At 37.2% G+C, this 17,118-nt stretch overlaps 2 protein-coding genes across 11 annotated transcripts in view; one reads left to right on the top strand and one right to left on the bottom strand.

Annotated features, from left to right (window-relative positions):
• Nucleotides 1-17,118, bottom strand: part of si:ch211-141e20.2 — a 144,543-nt gene that overhangs the window by 16,066 nt on the left and 111,359 nt on the right. For 2 of the 6 annotated variants that reach the window (XR_012385278.1, XM_068223586.1), the window contains one exon: nucleotides 9,629-9,853. The exons of 3 other annotated variants lie outside the window; for them this stretch is intronic. Coding sequence is in view for 1 of the 3 variants with exons in the window: in XM_068223584.2 (XP_068079685.1) it covers nucleotides 9,531-9,853 (323 nt within the window). In the remaining 2 variants the exon portion in view is untranslated. Of the gene's footprint in view, nucleotides 1-9,450; nucleotides 9,854-17,118 lie in introns of those variants that run through there. One more of the 6 variants, XM_068223584.2, reaches the window with a different exon arrangement.
• pdxka (pyridoxal (pyridoxine, vitamin B6) kinase a) overlaps nucleotides 1-17,118 on the top strand; it is a 37,395-nt gene that overhangs the window by 14,413 nt on the left and 5,864 nt on the right. For all 5 annotated transcript variants that reach the window (XM_073912292.1, XM_073912291.1, XM_073912293.1 and 2 more), the window contains exons 3-9: nucleotides 2,022-2,126; nucleotides 4,923-5,006; nucleotides 6,496-6,530; nucleotides 6,685-6,770; nucleotides 8,270-8,315; nucleotides 12,052-12,163; nucleotides 13,750-13,883. In XM_073912292.1, coding sequence (XP_073768393.1) covers nucleotides 2,022-2,126; nucleotides 4,923-5,006; nucleotides 6,496-6,530; nucleotides 6,685-6,770; nucleotides 8,270-8,315; nucleotides 12,052-12,163; nucleotides 13,750-13,883 — 602 coding nt within the window. The remainder of the gene's footprint in view (nucleotides 1-2,021; nucleotides 2,127-4,922; nucleotides 5,007-6,495; nucleotides 6,531-6,684; nucleotides 6,771-8,269; nucleotides 8,316-12,051; nucleotides 12,164-13,749; nucleotides 13,884-17,118) is intronic.

Consider the following 17,118-nt stretch of genomic DNA (forward strand, 5'->3'; position numbering starts at 1 on the left):
GAGTGAGAGAGAGAGAGAGGGGAAAAAAATGAAAATACAATAAACATCAAAGTGATACCAAGGTAAATGTCAGGGTTAAATTTGAACTTGGCTCGGAATTTGAAGATCTGAATAATTTATGTGTGGAACCATTTTCTTTAATCAGATTACTATCCAATCAGAGAAAACACATGAAATAAATAAGAGTAAACAGGCTCATACTGACAGTGTTCATTCTGAGGATTTGCTGTTGTGTATAATATGATTAGGCAAGCGGCAACCTCCCGCTCTCCCTCAGGAAGCCAATACGGAAGTAACTAAAACTGCAATTCATCTGAAATTCCGCTAGTCGTGGCCGCTCCTGGTTCCAAAACAGAGCAAATTTCAATTGAGCCCACTGTTAGAATGGCCAACTTTACAGCAGAAAAAAAGGTGTTTACAGCCTGGTACAAAAAAAGATTTTGGTTAATACAGGTAATATCACCCTTCATGACAACTGTGAGGGGGGTGAATTTTTTTATAACTCATCCGTTTCCTTTATATTAGGTTATATTAAGTTTGCATAATTAAGGGAGTGGCCACTTGAGTGACAGCTAGGTCTTGTTGGTCGCCGTCACGTCACCTCAGCTGAATCCTGCAGATTAGCCACTGAACTCGGCATATTTATCGTATTTCTGTGTTTTTTAATGTGACTTTACACACTCAACTGCCTTTTGGACTTGTTTCCTACAATTATTAGATGGCATGGCATGCTGAGTGAACTTAATTGTGCTCACAAACCATTCACGTGGCCTCCGTTTCCCATGTGAGTAAAGTTATATACTTATATACCATCTTTATACATGTATTTATTTTATTTAAGATCATTTATCGTTTATATTTATATTTAGAGCTGTAATGCACTCCAGAATCTGTCAGATTGATTAGCTGTGGGCTCTAAAACAGTCATCTGAAGCGTTGTCATACAGTGTTATGCTGGATTTCATCAATAGTCTTACATTTACTAACACAGACTATATCTGAAGTGTTTGAAAATAATTCGCGTTTTCCTCTTGTTGAAAAACATCATAAGAACAATGTTTAGTGGCTCAATGTATTATAGCAGTGTTTTTAAAAGTCTAAACACTTTATTGATATAGTGTACAACAAAGCACAAGTGGTCAGAATACAAACGAGTCACAGGTGATAAAGTATTAAGCGTTCTCCCAAAATAAAGTGTGTCTGAACCAGGTCCAAGCTAAATACTAGCAGGTGTCTGTAGCTCCGCTCACTCTCCACCTCTTTGCCTTTGTTTGGTATCCCACCATGGGTGTGATGACGCGTGACCAAAATGGCGACGGTTGGCCGCGCCTACTTGTGGCTTCTTTTGCGCTCTTCAGAAACCTATGGGTGACGTCACGGATACTACGTCCATATATTTTACAGTCTATGGTGGTACAGCATCTTGTAGCTATGACAATTGCTCCATTCATTACACATGACAACCCGTGATGTTCTGTTTAGAGCTGTTCATGTGACATGATAAGGCAGCATTTTGCAATTCTGCAGCATCAGTAGAATCAGTTGATAAAACTGCAGTTCATCAAGTTATTATGCAATATGCTAGTAATAAGAAGATATTTTATTCAACAGGACTTTAGCTGTTAAGCTGCTAGCTACAGTAACTGCATTGCATATCTGTGATTTATTGTTTTGTTGTTGTTGTTTTTGTTACATTATTAAGTAGCAATAGTCAGTCAAATGGTCAGAAAGAACAATTTATATTTTAAGCATATACATGTATTTTACTTGGAATCATTTGATCTCCTATAAAACCAAACAATTTCAAACATTCAAATGATTATATTTCTGATAAAGAACAGAACAAGGTGCAAAAGTTCTACACAGATTTTGCAATTTCATTATAATATAAAAGTGTTAACAGTTAATATCCACAGTATGGCACAACCCTTTGTACTTTACTATTAAATAATGTTTTTAATTAATGTACAGTGTAACAGGCTACATGAATGATGTCTCTGTAAAGGTGTTTCTCTTGTTAGGTTATGAGCACTGGAAAGGGCAGGTGTTGACTGCGGATGAACTCAACGTTCTCTACGAGGGAATCAAGCTTAACGATGTGAACCATTACGACTATGTGCTCACAGGTACACACTTTCCTGCTGCTCTACTGTCTGCTGCTAATTTAATCACTGATGTTATTCAATAACTGGACATCTCATGTTGCATTGAATATGCTTATGTATGTTCAAAATCTATTAAAAGTGGCATGACTGGTAAAAATGTATGGTTCTGTCTTTTAATGCTGTGGCAGAGGGTGATGTGCCAGAGTTAGTTCACCCAAAAATTGAAGTTATCAAGTCATGTTGAGCTTTATTGTGATTCCACTATGTGTGGACATAGAGTTGAACGAAATGTCATGTCTCACAGGATCACAGCGTTACAAAAATCATGAAAAAGTGAACACAACACTGGACATAAGAGCTATTTTAAAGGGCCATGAAACCCCCTCGTTTCAGCAGGGTGTTTTCACACCTCTACTTTTGAAAAAGTCCGAAAATTGGGCATGTCCAGCTCTGTTTAGGGGGGAGTGTCGGAGAAAGAAAAGAGGCATGGTGTGGGAGTGTCTATTTGGGCGCGCTGACTTTCAGAGTCAAAACACACACACACACACACACACACACACACACACACACACACACACACACACACACACACACGGGAGAAAGGGACTGTGTTTACATGGACATCTGTAGTCGAATTATTAGCCAAATTATTAAATGGTGGACTTTAACTGCAGTTTGGCTCTTTCATTCAGGGAATTTAGTCATGCCCCTCGCGAAAAATGAGATATTTGATTCGAGGAGCTGCTCTAAGCGTGTATTTTTCATGCAATGCTTGATACCGCACGGCGAATGAGAGAAAAAAAAACCTCAGCATTTCCCGGAAACTTAGATGCACACGGCAGGTAGTGTCAGAAAGCCGCGTGTGTTATTCCGGTCACAAAATGCGGCGAAAATCCTACACGAGGTTAAAGTTTGGTTGTGGTGCTAACATGTTTACACTCGATGCAATAGTTTGTTCGATATGAACAAACTGAATAAACAAAGAGCACTGGTCGCTCACTTACCAAATCTGTAGAGACAGGACAATCACCAGCAACTAGAGCCGCGTCTTTATTAAAAGGAGACTACAAGCAAATCTGTATCTTAGCGTTTGCAGATCAAAACAGCTCTCAGGTAAACAATGTGCCTCCTTAGACACGTAAGTTATTGTTGTCGAGCATCGCGTACACTGTTAATCCACACGTGACTCCAGCTGTGCTCTCACAGAGAGAAAATGAAAACAAAACTGCAGCAAACTATAAAAGCAACACTTGACAACGTGACATCTCTGTCATCTAAACACTATAACAGTAATGAATATTAATGAAGTTGCAGAATAGAGCGCGCTGATTGGTTTGAACCAAGCCTTACTCATGCATTAATGCAGCACACTGTAAGACTTAATTAGACACACTCTGGTACAGACGCCCAGTCTGCACGCTGGAATACACGCTATTATGTCATGGCCGTGACGCAGCTTCAAAAATTTGTTTCAAACCGGAAGTACGAATTTGCTTGAAATAACGCAAAAACAACCAATTTACACTTTTTAGTGAAATATAGGTGTCCTAATAGTGTTTTTAGCAGTGTGGGACACATATACGACTGTCAACAGCTCAAAAAATGTGTTTAGGTGTTTCGTGACCCTTTAAACCTGCAGACAACTAACATACCAAAGCGTTAATCTAAGTACACTACTAACTATACCTATACTCTAAATACTTAAACACGTAACCTAAAACAGACTATACAAGTACTTTTACAGTAGACTGAACAATATTGTAAAAGGTATTTTGAAAAAGATTCATTTAAGGTTAAAGAAAACAAGTAGTGCAACATGTTTTGTGGTACGTTCACCATTAAATATAGTTGTACTTGTAAAATTGTCCAGTGCATTTAGAGGGATAAGAGTGTTTCTATAGGTGGTTTGTCTAGCCCACTCACCTGACTGAATCACATTCAGAAATGCACAATGTTTTCATAGAGATATGGAGCGATTGTATTTCATGATTATTTATTTTGTCTTTATTGTTTATTATTATTAGTTTTATTAAGCAACTTTTATTCCATCATTTACTCTTCTTCAATGCAAAAAAGGTCTCCTATATTAAATCCATGTGGTTTTTTAAGAAAAATGTCTAAAATATTTTAACCTTCCTAACTGTTTTTGAGCAGTGGGCATCTTCTACTTCTTTTGAGGTTCATTTTTTGGTTGTGTTTATGGCAGAGGTGTCAGACAAAGCTTTGCACAGTTTACTTCCAATCCCAATCAAACACACCTGATCAAACAAATTGAGTGCTTTTGGCTTGTTTGATATCTACAGATAGGTGTGTTGAAGCAGGGCTGAAACTAAACTCTGTAGGCCTGCGGTCCTTTGGGAATTGAGTTTGATACCCCTTGTTTAGGGCTATCAGCTGAGAGGGGTCTGGATGTAGACCTGGTGCAGTTGTAATCTGAGCTGCATGCAATGCTTTGAAAGGCCACACCTAACTCCACCCTTAACCTACCCCTCACAGTGGGATCACTAGCTCCATTGAGTGCATTGTATCTGAGTGCTCAGTCTAAAATATTGCATCAACTGGACACTATAGAACCACAAAAGTCAAATATGATTAAATGGGTCAGATATTTTGCTGTGGCTTAAAGCACACAGCATAGCTAAGATGCTTTCTGAGTCACCGACAGATTAGCTGTATTGATTCTTGCATCTCCAGCAAATAAAATTAGAACAAATGGAGTTCAAACTGACATCATTATTAATAAATTATGTTTTATAATAAATTTAATGCATGCTTCAGTTGGTTTGCTCCACCTTTTTTTTTTTTTTTTACTTTCAGGATACACTAGAGATTATTCCTTTTTGGATATGGTTGTAGACATTGTCCAGGAGCTGAAGAGAGCAAATCCGAGCCTGGTTTATGGTGAGTATTAAATAAAATGGTGGCACTTTACTGTAAATTTAAAGTAAAAAGTAGATCAAGAGGTCTATTGATTTTATGAGTGCTGGAAATCAGAAAACCTGATCACTTAAATGTCTTAATAATTCTGTTTGTCTAATGTGTCAAGAGACAGTCCCTGTTCTAAAAGAATATAGACAAATACTTACAGAGGACAGATTAAAGTTGCCTTCATTTGCTTCCCTATTGTGACATTGTACAAAAGATTTCTTGAACAAGAAAATCTGTTACATATTTGTTTAAAAGTGTGATGGATTTTTGTTAGGTTCATGCCAGGGGCGAAATGGGACAAATATCAGCCTTGGCACTGTAGCCACACCAGCCCACATCACCACACCGACACAACCCCACCCACAAACACGCACATTCACTACTTATATTGGTGTACAGATGGTGAATTAATATAAGCAGTACCATATGTAATAGATATTTAAACATGTAATGCGTGTGACTGAAACAAAAAAAAACATTTATAACAAATTTATATATACATATATTTATTCATTTTCTTTTTGGCTTAGTCCCTTTATTAATCTAGGCTCGCCACAGCAAAATGAACCGCCGACTTATCCAGCATATGTTTTAGGAAACACATACACTATGGCCAATTTAGTTCATCAGTTCCCCTTTGTACTTGTGGGGGAAACCGGAGCACACGGAGAAACCCCACGCTAACATGGGGAGAACATGCAAACTCTACACAGAAATGCCAACTGACCCAGCCGAGGCTTGAACCAGCAACCTTTTTGCTGTGAGGCGACAGCGCTACCCACTGCTCCACCGCATTGCCCCCTTTTTGAGAGTATTTCATTTAATTTTGTGCTTTTGGCAGCGTCTGATTTTAGAGCCTTTGTTTTTTGCTTTCTCTGAGCTTTTCGCCACCTCCTTTCCTTTTTTACGGCCCATCTCTGATAATTAGCTTGTGTTGCACTTATTGTTTGTTTAACATTCTTGCCAGATTTTGATCACGTTTATGTAACCTCTGATTAGGTCGGATTGTGTCAGCCCATCTCAAAACCAGCTGACCATTGCCGATTGGGCCAAATACTTAACATTTATTATTATTATTACTATTATCATCATCATCATCATCATCATCATCATCATCATAATGTACACATTTTGCAAGAGATAAAAGCTGCCTGCATGTAAAAACAATACATACATACAAAAAAATTAAATAAAAGAAACTGACCGGCCCACATTTAAAAAATGGTCCGGCCCTTCAGGCATTTGCCAGAATTGCCAGATGGCCAGTCCGCCCCTGGTTTATGCTGATGTAACAAAAGAAAAACATCCTTTGAGTATGGAATACATTAGCTCATTATGTATTGAACAAATGAAAAACAACTGCAGTTTTATTATTGATTCATTTGTACTTTATTTTAGCCAGAGTCAATTTAATTCTGCCTATACTTTATGTGCTTAATTTGCCTGTTTTCTGCCTTTTAAGTGTGTGATCCGGTGCTAGGTGATAATGGGGCCATGGTAAGCTTATCTAAAGTGATTATTCCTTTGATAATTTGTTTTTATTTCAATATTCAAACGTCCTGTACTCTCAAGAGCATTTGCATCTTGGTGAAACGTTTGGGTGTAGCTAAAGCAGTTTATAGAGAACTGATCACTTTCAATGTTATTTCAGTACGTTCCTGAGAACCTGCTGCCCATCTACCGAGACAGAGTTGTTCCTGCTGCAGACATAATCACTCCCAATCAGTTTGAAGCTGAGTAAGTGTCATGCTATTATGGGTTTTAAATTGTACATTGTTCCTTAAATGCACTGCGATGCAGACATGGACGATTCACTATCTGTTCGGTAAGAGATCATAACTACGCCCACACGGAATCTGCGCGCACAGAATTCCGCAGATTTTCCGCAGATTTCTGCAGATTTTTAGCCCATTATTAATTCTGTTTATTTACTTTAGTAAATGTGTAAATCTGAAGTTATTTATTTTTGATTCAGTAATTTATTACTTTTTGTTTAATATATTTACAGTAGGTTTTAGGATGATACTCCGCTGGATACTCCTAAAATAATTCAGCAGAAATCCGCAGATTTTTACCAAAATTCTCAGCAGAAATAGCAAAAAACGTCCGCAGATTCTGTCTGGCCCTGATCATAACCAATTATTGTGTACTGATTTTGTTTATCTAATATGCGCTATGTCAAAGTCTCTTTCCGACAAGTCATTTCACTCAGCGGCCATCTTTGAAACGCCTCTCAGGCAGCATGTGCGGCCGTTCTGCTTGAATGGAGAAACATCAAATTCTCCAAAACTGTGTGCCAAGCTTACGATTACATTTTATATTTGGAATCAACAATAAAATAAATAACAACTGTCTCTTAAATTTAGTTTATGAAGTTTTGAATCACTCTAAATCTGCATTGTTTTCAGTTGGCCCAATCTAATGCACTCTCGAAGGGAATGAGATCATGACACCAACCTACCTTATGGTTGTTTCTGTTTACATGTTACATATTGTCATCCTCTAAGTAATGCCTTATGTGATTGTGCTGGTTCAACTCCATTATTTATGGCAAATCTCCTCCCAAAATGACAGTGGCCTCTTTGTTTAGAAGTTTGTGGGCGTTTAAGTAGTAGCTGTCATGTTGTATGCGTTTGATGGGACAAACTGAACCTCCCATTCGTTTCATACAAATTACAAAACCAGAGAACATCTGTATTCAAGTATAGTTAATCATATTTCTTATGTTTATGAAGCAAGGATTCGTAAAATCGTAAAAACACACATCTAGTCTGAGCCCCTCCCCCAGAGAATCCTCAGTCAATAGCTAGCAATGATTGGCTCCTGTACTAGAACACAGGGCTTTATTCATCATATTGGCCACTACATTTTCCCTATTCATAACTATACAAGTGACATGTCTAGTCTGTTGCTATGTCGCGGTTGCATACTATGACCAGAGAGGTGAGTGTGAATAATTAAAACATTCCAGCTATTTAAAAAGCAAACAAATTTGCACCATTCAGTGCTTGTGAATTTGCTGGGATGTCATATATTTGTCGATCTCACTCCCCTCTCTCTTTCAGATTTCCAGTCATATCTGTGATGTCCTAATATGCAAAGAAAGAAATAGCCTCTCCCCAAAAACTCTCATGTGTGGAGGATTAAATTTGCCTCTGGTTTACCCACAAGACATGTGTCACTATGAAACACCAAGCAGATGTGAATGTGTAATTCAATTTATCTCTCTCTCACAGACTCCTCTCTGGGAGAAAAATACATTCAGAAAAAGATGCTGTTGAAGTAAGTTTTTAAAGCTGATTTATGCTTAATGCATCTGCTTTTTTTCTCTCAGTTGTAAATTCTCTGTATTATTACTATTTTCAGTTAAGCTGTCTTATATAATGACATTGCTCAAAGCAATAATTAGTGTTTAATACAATTGAGAACAACTCACAGGTACCACACACTGTACATGTCACAATTAGTTAAAAAAATTATTGAAAATAAAACAATGTGATTTAAAAACATCCTGTCAATGCAAAATTAATAAAGCCACCATTTTGCTGACAGATGTGTATAATGTGTTTGAATTTAGAAATGTGGCATGATGAATCAATTCTTGTCCACTGTGCAGGCAGTTACCAACCAAGCACTTCTGTGTTCAGTAGACCCATTTCACTTTACCAGGTATCTCAGCAGCAGAAATTGTCATAGTTTTACTTGAATAAACTTAAAGAGCCCTGAATAAAATAGCACTACATATTCCTTTTATTCCTATTTGCTCAAATAATAAAAGAAATACATGTTTTCACATTGATAACATCAGCCACAATAAAGAACAATGTCAAATCTATTGTCCCGCCAATAGATGCTGCATTAAAAACACCTCACATAAGCAGTAATTCTATTTTTTTATACTTTCAAAGCATTCAAGAATTAAAGATGCTGATGACATCATCACCGCCTTGTGAAAAGGGTCCATTAGATGTCGAAACAAAGATGGCTTAAAAAAGGTTTAATGTGAGGTGTCAGTGACTTCACATGTGTGGTCATTCTTTCATGTGTATTTGAAGACTATGGTGTTAAGCTATTCTTGCATATTAAATGTGCTTTCTTTAATCTGTGCACAGGTGAAAAAAGGAGTCACATTATAATTCACACCTGGCATTTAAATGTCTCTTTTGTCCAATTTTGACCATTTCTCTGATGAAGCAGGGTCTAGGCAGCAGGTTTTGGCTTTTTCTGATCCTTTAAAGCAGAGGTTTTCAAAGTGTGAGGCGCGCCTCCCCTGGGGGGGCGCCAGAGCATGTCAGGGGAGGCACGGGAAAAAATATAATAAAAATACAATTATTAAGTTTAATTATTATATGTATTGTTTATTATATTTAAACGTTTTAATTAAACAAAGAAAAAAAAAAACAATACGTCAAATATAAGAAAACCTTTTTTACCCAGAAGGCCATAGCTGTGAATTCGCTTCTTTTTGGCAAGCCCGCCAATACAGGTATATGCCTGCTAATACAATGGGTCGGTTCTGAGACCCCCCCGATTCAAAGCTGTAATGAAGTTCACGGCCCTTTGGCCGCCGGGAAGAAGGAGGCGGAGAACCGATGCAGTTTTAAAATGATTTATTAATAACAGTGACGGCAGCTCCGAACAAACGGACGGCAGAACTGAAAGCAAAAGTAAAATATGTCCGGGCCCGGTCCTCTCTCGGCTTCCTCTGCCCTCGTTCCTCCTTTTATGATCCAGAGCTCCATCCGTGGGATCTGAGGCAGGTGCGTACCGCAGGTGTATCCACTTACGCCCCCTCGCCACAAAAGCCTTCAAGTTCAAGGCTTAAACCCAAAAGACATATGATGATCAGTATTTGAGTTTAGGATTTACGTGGACAGGACCAGCTGATGAACCACGACCTTTATGTGTGGTTTGTCAAAATATTTTGGCTAATGACAGCATGAGACCCGCTAAACTTCGACTGTTTTGACTGGGATGGACAGTTCTTGGATCTGTACTATTTATATTGAACCATCATCCTAGTTTTAAAAACGTTATATTAAAATACTTGTTATTACTCTGTAAATAATTGCACTTTCATGCAAATGATGATAAAAGTGAGTTAACAGTCTGACATCTGTCTGTGTCTTTATATATAAAACCCTGCTTTAAAGTAATACTTCAAAAATGGTGCTATTTCATTCATTTAAATTTCTTTTTGGCTTAGTCTCTTTATTAATCAGGGGTCACCACAGCGGAATAAACCGCCAACTTAACCAGCATATGTTTTATTTCCCAGCTGCAACCCATCACTGGGAAACATCCATACACTCTCATTCACACTTATACACTACAGCCTGTTTAGTTTATTTAATTCACCCTTAGCACATGTCTTTTGACTCATGGGGGAAACAAGAGCACCTGGAGGAAACCCACGCCAACAAAGGGAAAACACGCCAACTGACCCAGCCGAGGCTCGAACCAGCAACCTTCTTGCTGTGTGGCGATTGTGCTACCCACTGCGCCACTCTGACATCCCTGCCATTTCATTATTCACCAAAAAACTCATATTAAAAGATGAGTAAACACTTTATGAATAAGCTAGGCCTACTTTATGCAGTGAGTAATGAAATTATAGATAATTGATTTATTTTCATCAAACAAATATATTAGAACATAGAAAGTCATTTAACTAGCTGTCTTTGAATAATATGATCATGCAAAAGATCACATGAAAAGGCTGATCACTTAACCCTCTACCCCACGCATTATGATAAACCTGTTAAAAAAAATATTTGACTGTTTTTCTTTTCTTTTCTTAAAATGGATTAACTTGAAGTGCTATAAAAAAAAAAATTTGAATTTTTTTTTTAAGGTACTTTATGAAATGTTGCCATATGGCAACAACCTCCAACAGTGGATCTAACTTAAAACTTTCCTTATAATTAGTCTTTTTTTGTTTGAAATAATTTATTTGGTGTTGCAGCATTATGAGCTTTAACTTATAAATGACACCTTATACATACTTTACCACAACCCATCTTCCAACAGCTTTCATTCATTATATATTTTTTGCTGAATATTATTAAAAAAACAATAATAATATTGTATTATCATATATACAACATACTGTTAATATATATATTTTTTTTCCAGTAAAGATTATAACAATGTTTTTTTTGTGGATCTAAAATAATTTGGTCCTTTGTTTTTATTGACGTTTACATTTGCATTTACCAACTACTCACAAAAAACGTGTGTCAGAAATCACGCTACAGCAAAACACTGCATGTCATGTGACTTAACCAAAGCACATCATTGGCTACTCTTAGATCTTCTCTTTCTAACAACAAAAAAAAAATGTTGGTCTTAAAGAAACAGTGGCAGGTAAATGAACATGAGTATCATGTTTACCATATGGTTACGCCGTGCAGTAGAGGGTTAAAACAAGGCTCACAAATGTCATTTATTTCTGATCAACTCCTGCCTTGTCACTTAACTAAAGTTTTAATATATATTTATGCTGTTTTTTTATTTTATTTTTTTTAAAAATTCACTTAACTATTGTTTTAGACTATCAAAGTTAATTAAATTAAATGAATAAAAAAACATAATGCAAAAGATCAGGAATTGATAAAGCAGAAAAGACCAATCGTCCAACACATGCAAAATCACCCAGTTTTTTTAAGCTTAGACTGTTTTCGACTACAATAGCTTTCGAAAGTTGACATTTAACAACTACTAGTTTATTTCACTTTTGCCATGTGATCTGATCAAAGAAAATGAATCTTAATATCAGGTGTGAACAGGGCCTTAGACCTACAGTGTTTATTATTTTCACTGACAGCACAAATTTAGCCTTGTTTTGGCAAAAACAGTTGATCTCTATTAGACTTCTTAAGCTTTTAAATGAAATGTTTTCTGGGTGTGGTTAGGTTTTAGTTCTTTAGAAACGGCCCAGCTGGCTTATCGAAAACCAGAAGGTAATCATGCGTTTGCCCCAGTGGGACATTAACTGAAACGGTTGATTGTGTTTCAGGTGATGAACCTTCTTCATTCAATGGGTCCAGACACAGTGGTAATCACCAGCTCTGACCTGCCCTCTCCTCTGGGCGATCAGTATCTGGTTGCTTTGGGGAGCCAGAAAAAAGGTTATTTTGTCATTCTGATTCCAAGAACACAGTGCAATGAAACTCAGCTCTTGCTTCATAATTGCTTCATAAGTTTCCTCATCGCATCTTGGTTGAGTGAGTTAGGAAAAGCAGTTGTGATATGAATTTTTCAGTTGACTTATTTTGCATACAACATCAGACCTGCAGCTTATTTTTTTTTTTTTACTAAATTACTTTTTATAACAATCCATAATTGACACGCTAAATATTGATGAGACATTCAACCTTTTTTTATATACACATAAATTGCATACTTTGACAACAAGGCTAGTTTCTGTGTCGCTCAATGATTTATAGTTAAAGTGTTAAAGCAAGCTGAATTTCAGGTTACTGCTCCAACGAGAAAGTAAAAATATAAATATACAGTTGAAGTTATATATAAATATTAGCCCCCTCTTTATTAATTTGTTCCCCCAATTTCTGTTTAATGGAGAGTTTTTTTTTCAACACATTTCTGAACATAATAGTTTTAATAACTTATTTCTAATAACTGATTTATTTTATCTTTGCCATGATGACAGTAAATAATATTTGATTAGATGTTTTTCAAGACACTTCTATACCGCTTAAAGTGACCTTTAAAGGCTTAACTAGGTTAATTAGGTTAACTAGGCAGGGTAATTTGGCAAGTTATCTTATAATGATGGTTTGTTCTGTAGACTATCAAAAAAATATCGCTTAAAGGGGCTTATAATTTTGAGCTTTAAATTGTTTTAAATTTTTTTTAACTTATTTTATTTAACTCAAAATAAAACAAATAAGACTTTCTGCTGAATAAAAAATATTATCAGACATACTGAGAAAAGTTCCTTGCTCTGTTAAACATCATTTGGGAAATATTTCAAAAAAGAAAAAAACAATTCAAATGATTTAAGCAGTTCATTTGTAATATATCAATATTTGTTTGTTATAATGTTATTCTTTCCCTCACTTAATCAGTTAATTACAGACTCTACCCTTTACGCTTTAATGAAGACTTCCTTTTCTTTTTTATAAATAACTCCCTCATGGGAAAAGTTAATGAGAATAATGCTCCATGGCCAGGAACCCTAGAGGGAATGTAGACTGGTGTAAGCTGATGTGTAAAGACCTTTATGAGCTTCTTCAAAGTATCTTCTTTTCTGTTCAACACAAAATAGAAAGTTGAAATTGGGTGTTTATAATAGGAAAAAAAATACTATGAAAGTCAATGGTTACAACTTTTTATTGTTTTTAAGAATATATTCCTTTGACAGAAGAAAGAAACTCATTAAGTTTTGAATTAAGATGATAACAATAATTTTTGGAGGGGTAAACTATCCTTTCATTATGACTTAATTTCTTTATCAAATGCATTTCCATCTCCCTTATTTCAATGAAATATTATTATTATTATTTTTTTTTTTTGCCAAAACCTCCTTCAGTGAGCATAAAAACAATAAATTATATTTTTTGTTGTTGTGTTGGGGTTCCGACTTTTGTTTCTGATTTGTTACTTTAAAATGTGCATTAAAACGTAGCTCTTGCTTACTAGTGACTTCCTCCACCAGCTGTTAGTTTAATAAGATGTACCTGTTGTTTTTCAGTGAGGACAGATGGCTCCATGGTGACTCAGCAGATACGTATGGACATCCCCAGGGTGGATGCTGTGTTTGTGGGAACTGGTGATCTGTTTGCTGCAATGCTGCTGGCCTGGACACACCACCACCCTGATCTCAAGGTACTTTAGACATTTGAAATATAGTTGCATTCAGTGCAAGAAGGACGACCATTTTTTTAACACACCATTTTTTATCTGCACTGTTTGATTATAGTTTGTGTACTTGGTGTGACAGGCTTTGTCCTTGGCGTGTCAGGCTTTTAAGGGCATGTACGCTTTCCAGGGCCACTTAACAGTCCTAAATATAGTTAATAAATAAATAAAAAATTTATCATAATGACCCTTGTTTATGTAGTTAGCCTTGTTCAAATTTATAATTAAACGTTAAAAGCGTTGTTGCCTTTTGTTAATATATCTGCCTGGAATTATTATTTTTACCTTTTAGTACTCTGGCAGATCCTTACAAAAGGCAAGGCAGGGCAAACTTTATTTATAGAGCACAATTTTACACAACCATAGTTGATCCAAAGTGCTTTACAATAAAATAAAGTAAATAAGACAAAACACTGGTATAAAAAATATAAGTAAAGGGAATATATATGTCGATAAGTAATACTAAAAAACAGATAAGAAATAACATGCACGTGTCACTCAAAGGCAAGAGAGTAAAAATAAGTCTTTAAATTACACTTAAAAGCATCCAATGAAGGAGAAATCCTGATGTTCAGAGGGAGATTGCTCCAGAGCCTTGGAGCCACAACACAGAAAGCCTGATCACCTTTTGATTTGCAGCGAAACCGAGGAACAGTCAAAAGAATCTGGTCATGGGATCTTAATGGTCTACAAGCTGTATAAGGCCTAATAAGTTCACTGACATAGGCCAGGGCTGAATTGTGCAATGCTTTATAAGTGAAAAGAAGGATTTTAAAAACAACTCTAAATTTTATAGGAAGCCAGTGAAATGAGGCAATATGATCTCTTTTCTTAGTTTCTGTTATTAATATGACAGCTGCATTCTAGACAAACTGTAACCGAGAGTGTTGACTGCGGTAGACCAATGGAAGTTGCAGTAGTCTAACTGAGAGGAGATTAAAACATTTTACAATTTCTAGATATTTTTTAGAAACTTTTGCCACCAATCTAAGCTGGAAAAAGCTGCTCTTCACAACAGCATTTACATGTTTGTCAAACTGCAAGAGTGGATCAAAGATAACTCAGAGATTCTTGTCGTGATTGTGCAGATTGTCATTTAGGACTCCTAGCTGAGTTTTAATTGAATCGTTGGTAGCAGCAGAACCTAATAAAAACACTTCTGTTTTATTTTCATTTAGTTGCTTAGAGTTATTGGTCATCCAGGTCTTACTGTCGGTTAGTCATAAGAAAAGGTGTTCTAATGATAAATCTTTTCCTAGTTTGATAGGAAAATATAGTTGGAGATCCTCAGCATAGCAGTGATAGTTTGTATTATGTTTGCAGAGTATTGAGCTTAAAGGGCCATGAAACCCCCTTGTTTCAGCAGGGTGTTTTCACACCTCTACTTTGGAAAAAGTCAGAAAAGTGGGTGTGTCCAGCTCTGTTTATGGGGGAGTGTCGGAGAAAGAAAAGAGGCATGGTGTGGGAGTGTCTATTTGGGCACACACTAACATTTTTTTTATGTTTCAGTCAAAACACACACACACACAGGGGAGAAGGTGATGGTGTTTACATGGACATCTGTAGTCGAATTATTAGCCAAATTATTAAATGGTGGACTTTAACTGCAGTTTGGCTCTTTCATTCAGGGAATACATTCATGTCCTTTGTGACAAACGAGATATTTGATTCAAGGACCTGCTCTAAGCGTGTATTTTTCATGCAATGTTTGATACCGCACAGCGAATGACAGAAAAAAAAAACCTTCAGCATTTCCCGGAAACTTAGATGCACACGGCAGGTAGTGTCAGAAAGCCGCGTGTGTTATTCCGGTCGCAAAAATGCAGTGAAAATCCTACACAAGGTTAAAGTTTGGTTGTGGTGCTAACATGTTTACACTCGATGCAATAGTTTGTTCGATATGAACAAACTGAATAAACAAAGAGCACTGGTCGCTAACTTACCAAATCTGTAGAGACAGGACAATCACCAGCAACTAGAGCCGCGTCTTTATTAAGAGGAGACTACAAACGAATCCAGATCTCAGCGTTTGCAGATGAGAACAGCTCTCGGGTAAACAATAATCCTCCTTAGACACGTAAGTTATTGTTGTTGCGCGTCGCGTACACTGTTAATCCACACGTGACTCCAGCTGTGCTCTCACAGAGAGAAAATGAAAACAAAACTTAACTGCAGCAAACTATAAAAGCGAACCTTCACGCTTGTTTTGCCAACACAACGTGGCGTCTCTGCCATCTAAACACTATGACAGTAATGAATTTTAATGAAGTTGCACAATAGAGCGTGCTGATTGGTTTGAACCAAGCTTTACTCATGCATTAATGCAACACACTGTAAGACGTAATAAGACACACTCTGGTACAGACGCCCAGTCTGCACGCTGGAATACACGCTATTATGTCATGGCCGTGACGCAGCTTCAAAAATTAGTTTCAAACCGGAAGTACGAATTTGCTTGAAATAACGCAAAAACAACCAATTTACACTTTTTAGTGAAATATAGGTGTCCTAATAGTGTTTTTAGCAGTGTGGGACACATATACGACTGTCAACAGCTCAAAAAAATGTGTTTTGGTGTTTCGTGACCCTTTAAAGCAGGGGTCTCAAACTCGCGGCCCGCGGGCCATTTGCGGCCCTCAGTGCAATATTTTGTGGCCCGCGCCGACCGCTGTACTCTGACAGAATCAGTGGAGTGGGGAGAGAGAGAGCTCCCCGCTCCGCTGATTCTATCCGTACACAGCGCGCTTGTCACTCAATGCGCGTTGTCGCGCGCGTTCTGATCAGCTGTGTTGTCGCGCGCGTACTGAAGGGCGGGACCGAGGGTGTGTCGCGTCGCGTCGCGGGGGCACTTTTGATCATTTTGGAAGGGCACTTTCTATGCAAGACTAAAAAGGGCATGTGCTCTGCACAGGTTGAGCCCTATGTGTGCACGTGTCTGCCCTGCATCTTATATATATTATCAGCCTGATCTCATGAATTAGATCGTACGAATTCATACGAATTAGCCACTAAATGAAAAAGTTACGAATTGCCGTGAGATTGTGTTGATATTATAGGTAGATACAGACTGGTACAGACTGATGTGACTGGAGTGGGGTGGGGGTGTTTTATTTATAGCTACATATATACGCCTTTTTTAGGTGAGGGAGTGGAAGTTTTGAGTGAGTTCCCCCACTTTTTTACCTAGGACTTCAATAAGTCA

Source organism: Danio rerio, chromosome 9 (assembly GCF_049306965.1).
Source record: "Danio rerio strain Tuebingen ecotype United States chromosome 9, GRCz12tu, whole genome shotgun sequence".
Classification (NCBI taxonomy): domain Eukaryota; kingdom Metazoa; phylum Chordata; class Actinopteri; order Cypriniformes; family Danionidae; genus Danio; species Danio rerio.